This window comes from Macaca fascicularis, chromosome X (assembly GCF_037993035.2).
Source record: "Macaca fascicularis isolate 582-1 chromosome X, T2T-MFA8v1.1".
Taxonomy (NCBI): Eukaryota; Metazoa; Chordata; class Mammalia; order Primates; family Cercopithecidae; genus Macaca; species Macaca fascicularis.
In genome coordinates, this window is record NC_088395.1 from 142038166 (window position 1) to 142049282 (window position 11117).

Below are 11117 nucleotides of genomic sequence, written 5' to 3' on the forward strand. Positions count from 1 at the left end.
AGTTCTACTCTGTGGCAGTGCCTTGAGGAGCTTGGCTGACAATCTCAGAGGTGGCAATGCTGTATCCCAGCCTTAAGTATAAGGAACTATTTCTCCCATAGCAACACCTATGTCTTCAGGAATGAAAGAGGCAAGATTCGGGCCTCCTCTCACTATTACTCCTGGGTATCTAGTAGCCAAATTTTTCTTTTTGTGCTCAAGAAGCAAAGTTTGCTCTCAAGTAACCAACTTTTGGCTCTGTTGAACTAGAGGTCTTAGTTACAAATTGAGACATTTTTTCAACAGGGGAATCAAAAATGATTCCATTGAAATGAAAATTGTGTCTGCCAGCTGACCACTTTGAACTCTTCATTCCTTTCAACCAAGAGACAAAGTAGGGGGTCCACTACTGGCTCGGGTGATGAAAACCGAAAAAAAAAAAAAAGAGAGAGATTAGGTTTCTACTACACTAGGGGCTCAGGAAGAGTAAGTCTGATATGTCTAGAGAGCTTCTTAGTCCTCCCGTGTTTGCAATTAGAGTTAATGGAAAATCACAGCAATCCCATCAAGACAGTATATCTAATGGTTCAGACTCTTCCATAATGAAGGTTTGATGAAGGTTTGAGTCATCCTGCCAAGCCAAGCACCATGACCAACTGACATGCTATCTCAGGGCAAAGGGAATGCGAAATGGGTAGTGAAAGAAGGCAGTTATAAATACCAGCTACAACAATGTGAGCTGCTGCAGAAACCACGACTGTAATAGTCTTTACCTAATGGGTTAATAATATCTACCAGCATAGGTGGGAATACAAAACAACCAAAAAACAAGTTATTCTTTCAAATGAAATGCTTAGGGAAAAAGAACAACTTTTACTAACAGACATTTCTTAGCCTCTGGAAGGCGATTTGATTCAGTAACATATGCCAGGAGACTTCAGCAATATCCTGCTCCACTGTAGAAAACAGCAATCTGATCCTTTTCTCTCCTCAATCATTAATGAGATTATGCATTTGAGCTGTCATAATCCTCCATGGACAAGTACTCCCAAATCATATGCTCCAGTTTCTTCTCAAGGAGCTGAACGAAGTCTCGGCTTATATATCTGAAAATAAAGAGACATGTCATTAACCAAAAGATAGCCGAAGAACCTATGCTGTAGGAAGCATTTTGAAGGATACAAAAATGAAGTAACAGTCAGCATGGAAACAGAAATGTATCTGCACGGTAAGAGGTAGTCTAGTCGGCAATAACAAATGCTGGCGAGGGTGTGGAGAAAAGGGAACCTTCACCCACTGTTGGTGGGAATATAAGTTACTACAACAACTATGAAGAACAGTACGGAGGTTGCTCAAAAAACTAAAAACGAAGCTGTCATATGGTCCAGCAATCCCACTGCTGGGTATATGCCCAAGAGAAAGGAAGTCAGGGTACTGAAGAGATATCTGCACTCCCATGTTTGTTGCAGCACCATTCACAGTAGCCAAGATTTGGAAGCAACCTAAGTGTCCACTAACAGATGAACGGATAAAAAAAATATGGTACATATACACAATAGAGTATTGTTCAGACATAAAAAAAAAAGGATGAGATTCAGTCATTTGCAATGACATGGATGGAACCGAAGGTCGTTATGTTAAGTGAAATAAGCCAGGCACAGAAAGACGTTCTCACTTATTTGTGGGAGCAAAAATGTAAAACAACTGAACTAATGGAGATAGAGAGTAGAATGATGGTTACCAGAGGCTGGGAAGGTTAGTGGGGGTGGACGGTGTGGGAAGTGGGGATGATTAATAGGTAGAAAAATAGAATAAATAAGATGTAGTATTTTATAGCCCTATAGGGTGACTATTGTAGGTAATAATCTAATTGTACATTTAAAATAATGAAGACTATAATTGGATTGTCCGTAACACAAAGGATAAAAGCTTGAGGTGATAGATACCCCATTTACCTTGATGTGATTATTACACATTGTTGTCTGTATCACAATATCTCATATACCCCAGAAATATATGCATCTGCTATGTACCTACACACATTTTTTAAAAAGAGGTAGTCTAGCAAATACAAAGAGTGTCAATCAAGGGACAATGCGCACCTCAGACTATGGTGAGAATGGAAGTCTCCATAGTCTTCGAAGAATGAGTTAGATTCAGATAACATTAGCCTAAGTAACTGTGGAGACAGCCGTAACTATGAGTGAGGACCAGGGTTTGAGAAATTCAAGGCAGGGGCTGTTCCCCAACGCTCACCCCCAGTACTCTATTGGACCCAAGTGCTTAAAGAAATTGGACAGTTCCTATTTCTACCCACCTTGCTGCTTCCTTGATGATGGATTCAAAAAATAGTTTCTTGACTTCTATAGGTCCTTGCACTCCTTCAAGCAATTTGAAGATTTTTTCGTATTCTGAAGATGTTAAAAAAAAAACCTTCAGTATTATCAAATATAAAGAAGAATACAAGAGAATGTATACCTCAGCAATCATGCTTCACAGGCTAAAATGTTTTAAATCCTTAAATCAAGATACCTGCACATACAAAAACTAAATAATAAAAAGACACCTGCACATACATACAAATGAAACTCTTTTAACCATAACCAAGCAGAAAAGCAAAGCAAAAGGTGTACTATGCTTTAGTCAAAGAAAAGAGGAACCACCGTAAATTATGGGCAAACTCAATTCCGGCAAAGAATGAGTCTCAACAGGTAACATGGATATCTTTTGAATCATAGAGAGACTTCCTATAGTTTTATAAAACAGACATTCTCATACTACTTACTTCGTCCAATGCTTCGGATTTCCTTCACTAATTGACATTTTATATCAGCATTAATTTCTTCTTGGCTTTTGGGAAAAGGGACTATTTCTCTGCATTTTAGGTCATCTCCAGAGAAATTGCTGGTAATGATTCCTCCCACAGGTGCATTGCTACCAGGTTTCTGCATCAGCCCATCTTTGCTGAAATCAGCGAAGTCATCAATCTGAGAATCCAACTGGCTTGGTAGAACACCATGTCCTGTCTTATGCTCTGGTGAAACAGATTTTGACAAAAAGCCATCAGTTGGTGTTTGACCACTTTCTTTCCCCTCCACATAGATATAATGAATGACAGATCTGGAAACCAAACTGAGAAGTTGAGCTGTGAGAAATGTGTGTTTCATCCCTCCTCTGGGTACATCTATGGGCTACTCAGTTTCTAAGGGAATTATTTATTTCATAAATGGGAAGATATACCAGGGGGAAATCCCAGACCTGACGAACTGAGGCCAGGACACATAATACAATAAAACCACCTCTTATTTTCTGGTCCTATGAATAGATATGGAAACCAAGTGAGACAGTACAACTCTAAAGCAACATTCACAGATCCCTGGTACTCATGGGATAGTTTCAGCTTGTTATGCTTTACAAGTTGAAAGCAGCAAATCTCACTTGATATTGTGATTTCTCAAATTCACTTACAAACTGCCATGCTTTACTGAGCTGGAAGCCAGACAACTTGGATAGACCACAAGCAGCCTCCTCTCTACATCAAATATATTCCAAGAAAATAGAGGCGGCCATTACTGCTGAAAGTGCTATATGCACTCCATCACCAAAAATCCCTTTTAGTGTATGATTTTCCTCATCCTTCCTTTCTGTCCCAGAAAATGACTTTCTTTTCACTCTAGGTCTGACACCTCTCATTTATTCATCGTCTGTGGCAGGCAGCATGCTAGTAGCTGGGGATCAGCAATAAACAGCCCAGAGAGCAACGTTTCCTGCCCTTGTGGAGCTCACATCTTCATGGGGCGGTCAGACAGTACAAGCACAATAAGCAAATGAAACAAATGGCATTGGGCTAGTGGTAGGGAAGCCGTCCACAGGCCTGTGGGCAACAGCAGCAGAGGGAGCCCCAGGAGCTCTCACTGGTTGTGCAGAGCCTTCTGTGGATGTACCCTTAGGCAGGGCTTGAAGGAAGAAGCAGAGCTGCCTGCGCAGAGGCAGAGGGGGAGTTCCAGGTTGCCATGAGGCCAAGGGTATGGACTGGAGTGGGGATGGACTGGAGTGGGGATGGACTGGGAAGGACAGAAGCTGAGAGAGTCAGGAGATGATGGGCCCGTGTTAGAAGAGGGTGACAGAGGCCAGGCCATGCAGAACCTTGCAGACAAAAGCTGGTTCACAGTCAGTTCTGAGTGCTTAGGAGAGTTGAGGATGGATGTTCAGGAGTGACATGCAATGATGTGATTTACATGCCAGCATGATGAACTGGCTGTAGGGTTAGAGCGTATGGTTAGATGGGGACAGTAATGGGAAACGTGGAGGTATCACAGGAGCTCAGTGAGTGATCATGGCAGAGTGGAATAGAAGGAGAGAGAGAGATGTCGGGGTTCAGAAAATTTTTACAGTATTTAGAGAAGAGAAGAAAAAGAAAGGTAGAAAAAAAGAATGATAGGGGTCGGGGGCGGTGGCTCGTGCCTATAATCCCAGCACTTTGGGAGGCTGAGGTGGGTGGATCACCTGAGGTGAGGAGTTCGAGACCAGCCTGGCCAACATGACGAAACCCCATCTCTACTAAAATTACAAAACTTAACTGGGTATGGTGGCTGGTGCTTGTAATCCCAGCTACTTGGGAGGCTGCGGCAGGAGAATTACTTGAATCCAGGAGACTGAGGTTTCAGTGAGCCAAGATCGCACCACTGGACTCCAGCCTGACCGGGAAGAGCAAAACTCCATCTCAAGAAAAAAATGATAGGGATTCACCAATACGGACAAGAAATTAAAAAAAAAAAAATGTGGAAAATGGAAATGCTAGAAGGTTTTCATGAAGAAGCGAGTGAACAACTGTCAAATGCTGCAGAGAAATTAACGGCAATGTCAGCTGAAACCGTTGACCTTGACAAGGACAGTTTCTCTGGAGGGGATGAGGCAGGAGGCTGACTGCACTGGATACAGCATGAAGAGGAGGTGACGACAGGCTTACTTACTCTTTTCTTTGGACATGGCAGAGCCTGCAGTAAGGCTGTCTCCTGCTCCTTGTTTCCTTGCCAACAGGGCCATCTTCTGCCTTTTCTGATATGAAGGACTGTCACATTCCCTGGGACGTTTAAACACGGTTTCAGGATCTACAGCCACCTTCTCTGTTTTATCGGTCATTGTTTCCTGAAAAACATCAATGAACATATTCCATTCATGACAAAAATCTAACAATCACAAAATGGCAAACTGTCTTCATATGTGTATACAACCAAGACTTTGAATCATTAATTTCACTTTTAATCATGAGCCAAGATTTACCAAGTCTCACCAAACACTCTGTTCTCAGGAAAAGAAACCTAATTTTAATGTACACTAAGTAAAAAAAGAAGAAAGATGGTATAACCAAATCAGTCAGAATGCTTGTGGAATAAGCAGCTGTCATCAACCAAAAACAGATGAAAATATTATTACCTATTTGAAGATGTGTAAGCCAATCTGTATTAACCCTTATTAGGAAAAATGGATGTATAAAGCAATCTGTATTAACCCTTACTATACATTATGTTTTCAATTATATATATTATACATTATATTATACATCACATATATTTAATATATAAGTATTTATACTTATATATTCAAATAGATGTATAAACCAATCTGTATTAACCCTTATTAGGAACTCTTATTAGAAGACTGATAAAAAACTGATAACAACATCTGCCAAGGACTTTAGAAGAAAGAAAAACTACAAGATCAAGGCAAAAATACAAGCCAAGATCACCCCTGAACTTAGACACAACAATTCCAAATTAAAGGTGAACAAATAAAATGCAATAGTACTTAAAAAGGACATACATCAGCCATGGTGGAGTATATTGCAGAAAGACAACATTGATTTAACATTTGAAAATCAATAAATGTAATGAACCACATTAACAACGATGACAACAAAAACAGGGAAACACCACATGATCATTTTCATACATGGGTCAATGTTTAAAGTCCATTCGTGATAAAAACTATCACCAACTTAGAAAAAAGGGCAACTTTCCTATTCTGGTTAGCATATGTACAAAAAAATTGTAAATGTCATATTTCATAGTGACGTATCAGTATTTTCTCCCTGAGTGTGAAAACAAGACAAAGATGTCCACTATCCATTCAACAATTTACTGGAGGTTCTAAAAGAGCAGTAGCATCAGGAAAATATAATAGGTTTAAAATTTGGAAAGAAATAAAACTGTCAATATTCACAGATGACATTGTTCTGTACATAGAAAATGCAGAAGAATAAAATCATTATGTTTAATAAGCAAATTTAGTCAACTTACTAGATATAATAAAAACCAACGGCATTTCCGTATAATTAATAGCAACAAAAAATTAGAATATGAGATTTCAAATGTCATTAAAAACAGTACCAAAACATCAAATATTTAAGAATAAATCTAACCCAGATGTGCTAGAGTACTACACAAAAATTATAAAACATCACTCAGAGAAATTCAAGACTGCAGTAGATGGAGAAAAATATTCTTTCCATGCATTGGAAGACTTTTTGTGTGTGTGTGTGTGTGTGTGAGACGGAGCCTCGCTCTGTCGCCCAGGCTGGAGTGGAATGGCACCGTCTCTGCTCACTGCAAACTCTACCTCCTGGGTTCAAGCGATTCTCCTGCTTCAGCCTCCCAAGTAGCTGAGATTACAGGCACCTGCCATGACGCCTGGCTAATTTTTGTATTTTTAGTACAGACGGGGTTTCGCTATGTTAGCCATACTGGTCTCGAACTCCTGACCTCAAGTGATCCATTCGACCAGGCCTCACAAAGTGCTGGGATTACAGGCGTGAGCCACCGCCCCCAGCCGGAAGACAATATTAAGAGACATTATTGTCAAGTCTCTCAGAATGATCATAGCAATCATATTTAAAATTCCACCATGTTAACAAAAGTTTTTCTGGAAATTGACGAGCAGATCATTTTTTAAGTACATGCAAATTAAAGATTTGGAAAAGCCAAGTTTTTTTAAGTCAAGGAAAAGACAAAGTTTTTTTAAGAAAAAGAACTGGCTAGGTGCAGTGGCTCATGCCTGTAATCCCAGCACTTTGGGAGGCCGAGGCGGGCGGATCACAAGGTCAGGAGAGCCTGGCTAACATGATGAAACCCCATCTCCACTGAAAATACGAAAAATTACTTGGGCATGGTGGCGGGCACCTATAGTCCCAGCTACTCAGGAGGCTGAGGCAGGAGAATGGCATGAACACAGGAGGCAAAGCTTGCAGTGAGCCGAGATTACGCCACTATACTCCAGCCTGGGCAACAGAGCGGGACTCTGTCTCAAACAAACAAACAAACAACAACAACAACAACAAAAAGAACTAAGTTAGTAGAAGTGCACTACTATATATGAAATTTACCATAAATGTAGAGTAATTAAAACAGTATGGTATCAGAGCAATGACAGGCAAATACCAAAGGGAAGAGGACACAGAGGCCAGAAACAATCTGGCAATACAAAATACAGAAGAGCTGTAAATCACTGTGGAAAGGACAGTGCTTTTAATAAATGCACTTGATAAATGCAGGGAAAATACAAACCTTGACTCTTACCTCTTCCCACTCCACAGAACTTTGTTAAAGATGGATAGACAATCTAGTAAACACTTAAGATATTGTCTTCACAACTATAGAATAGGCAAAGATGTTTTTAATGAGGATAAACAAGCACTAACCATAAAGAATGAATTCTTTAATTAGACATAATTAAATGGAAAACTTCCATTCCTCAAAGACACTATTAAGATACTGAAAACCAAAGCATGTTTATAGATTATATATTATGTGTTATATAGTATAGGTTATATATAAAAATATATATTAATTACACACACATATACATCTATATCTGGCAACAAATGAGTGGAATCCAGAATATATCCAGAACTACAAATCAATTTCTAAAAAACCAACATCCCAATAAAATTTGGGGGGAAAAGCTGAAGATTCACTTCATAAGAGTCATACTCAAATGGCTAATAAGCACATCAAATATATGTGGTCTCTGACTTTACTCCATTCCATGAGAATTTATTTCAGATGATTGGGAGATCTAGAAGAAAACTTAGAATATTATCATCATGAGTGTAAATTAGTTTAACCATTGTGGAAGACAGCGTGGTGATTCCTCAAGGATCTAGAACCAGAAATACCATCTGACCCAGCAATCCCATCACTGGGTATACACCCAAAGGATTTTAAATCATTCGACTATAAAGACACATGCACACGTATGTTTATTATAGCACTATTCACAACAGCAAAGACTTGGAACCAACCCAAATGCCCATCAATGATAGACTGGATAAAGATAATGTGGTACATATACACCACGGAATACTCTGCAGCCATGAAAAAGAATGAGTTCATGTCCTTTGAAGGTACCAGTGTCAGCAAGCTAACACAGGAACAGAAAACCAAACACCACATGTTCTCACTCATAAGTGGGAGTTGAACAATGAGAACACATGGACACAGGGAGGAGAACATCACATAGCGGGGCCTGTCAGGGGTTGGGGGGCTAGGGGAGGGAAAGCATTAGAGAAATACCTAATGTAGCTGACAGGTCGATGGGTGCAGCAAACCACCATGGCATGTGCCTACTTATGTAACAAACCTGCACATTCTGCACATGTATCCCAGAACTTAAAGTATAATAATAATAAAAAAAGAATATTATCGTAATGGCATTGGGTGAGGCAAAGATGTTTCTTAAAATAATAAAAAGCACTAGCCATAAATAATACACTGATTAATAAAATTAAGAGAATCTGTTCATCTAAAACACATCATTGAGATCGTGTAAAAGCAAAAAAGATTTATAGAAGATACTAAAATTGTATATGTATTTTTATATATGTACATATATGCCTGTGTGCACGGGTGTATAACTCAAATACAGATCATATGGAAGCTACAAATCCATTTTTGAAATGCAAACATCTTAGTAAAAGCTGGGGAAAAATACCTGAAAAGGAACTTCATAAAAGACAAAGTTAAATGACCAATAAACACATAAAATGGTGGGAAAAAAAAAAAAAACGATAAATAGCTGGGTGTGGTGGCACTGCAAGCCAGCCTGGGCGACAGACGGAGACCCCGTCTCAAAAGACAAACAAATCAATAAATAAAAACAATTTTTAAATAGGTGCTCGATCTCATTAATCAGCAGAGAAATGCGAGTGTAGACATAAGGAGAGATCACTGCACCCCCATCAGAGTGGCTGGAATGAAAGACTAACTGTATTGCGAGTGTTCCAATGTGGCACAGCTGGAACCTTCGAATATTTCTGGACCCCCACTCCCACACAGACACCTGAGGCTGTGGCTGAAAGGTCAGATAGAATCCCCGCGAAGAGTTCCTTCAGAATTGAGATCAACCAACCGAGGAAACGCACCCCAACCATGGGCAGAACAGCGTTCTCAATGTCACATGACCTCCTTCATGGCTGACACAGAGCTCCCTGAGTCTCTCCATGGGCTTAGAGAATCCAAGGAACAGCACCCCATTCCCCTGCGGCACCAGGAGAGAGCACCCACAGATAATAATTTTAGAAACCTAGCACCAAGAGAAAGCATACAGTAAACGTCTACATCAGGGAAAAGCAGAACCAAATAAAAGCCAACACATTCTACTTGAGAGCGAGCAACATCCAAGGACAAATGCGCCCCACGGCCGACATCAGCACCCAAGGAAGAGTCCCTCGGGGGTCGAGATAAAGCCCCCAGCAGTGACCCCACAAGGCTACGATCATGCGTCTGGGGCACAGCCACCCCCACCACGTTCCATGAGCACAGAAAGGGTCCCCAAGGCAGAATGCTCCCTCAGAACGGCGACTGAGCGGGAAAGAAACGCCGCCGCACCCAAGGCCGACACAGGCATGCCCCCCATCCCTGGGCTCAGGTCATTTCAGCAGGAAAAGTCCCTAGCATCACCGAGAGGGAGCCCCCAAGAAAAGCCCCCCAGCCCAACAACATAGCCGAGATGGGGCGCCCACGGAAAACGCTCCCCCATGGCTGACACAGGCTCCCATGGCGGTGTCCCCAGAGCGGAGCCACTTCCCCAAGGGAGCCCTACCACACACCGGACAGAGAACACCACAGAAAAGATGCTTTCCAAGGAAAAAGGACACTTTCCGGGGTGAAATTAAAAGTATCCAGGGAAAAACTGCCCACTCACAGTCCTGAAGTCCTGACCTCACTGGAGGAGTGACGGCGGCACCTCACAAAATGGCAGTGAACCTGTGGCGCCTCCCTAGTGGTGGTAGTTTCTAGAAACCTGCCCTCTGGGAGTTGTGGGAAATGTGCCCCCTAGGGCACCTGGGAGTGATGTGCATGAGGAGGCGTCTCACCAGAAGCAGCGATCCGTTCGGCCCAAGGGGGATGGAAGGAAGGGAAATAGCCAGCCACAGCGTGCCTGCCCCAGCCGAACATTGGGAACCTGTTGGGGGCGCCAGGGTCCTGAGTAGAAGCCTCGTGCCCCAGAGAACCAGGAAACGCAGCCCTCCCCTTCGCTGACTCTGGCGCCTTCTACAGGCGACCTTTAGTAACAACTGCACAGCAACATAAGCAGAGTAACACAGAACCTTCTCAACACAGCGGGATGAAATCGCCTGGGTAACATAGTGAGACCCCGGCTCTACAAAGCAACCAACCAATAAAAATAAAAAAAAATAAAAAAAATAAAAAAAAAAAGAAAGAAAGAAAGAAAGACGCAAAAATAAAAAATCAGCCTGACATGGTGGCGCACGCCTGTAGTCCCAACTGCTTGGGAAGTTGAGGTGGGAAGATCGCTTGAACCCAGGAGATGGAGGTAGCAGTGAGCCACTGAACTCCAGCCCAGGCGATACAGGAGACTCCATCTCAAAAAAAAAAAAAAGAAAAAAAAAAAAAAAAAAGAAAAAAGGAAAAGCAAAGAAAAATAAACAGCAACAAGAAACCGAAATTTTCATTTGAGGGTGTTGTGTTTTAAAGTCAACCCCGACCAGGCGCAGTGGCTCACACCTGTAATCTCAGCACTTCGGGAAGCCAAAGCGGCTAGAACACCTGAGGTGAGGAGTTCAAGACCAGTCTGACCAACATGGTGAATTCCGTCTCTACTAAAAATACAGAAAATTA

At 41.5% G+C, this 11117-nt stretch overlaps 1 protein-coding gene across 1 annotated transcript; it reads right to left on the minus strand.

The window, feature by feature from the left end:
* Nucleotides 1–829: 829 nt before the first annotated feature.
* CT45A10 (cancer/testis antigen family 45 member A10) lies at nt 830–5127 on the minus strand. Its single transcript, XM_015444330.4, has 4 exons — nt 4953–5127; nt 2765–3013; nt 2297–2390; nt 830–1085 (listed from the first exon to the last, which is right to left on the minus strand). Exons 1-4 carry the CDS (start codon nt 5119–5121, stop codon nt 986–988), a joined length of 612 nt encoding a protein of 203 aa, XP_015299816.3. The 5' UTR covers nt 5122–5127; the 3' UTR covers nt 830–985.
* Between the last annotated feature and the right edge of the window lie 5990 nt (nt 5128–11117).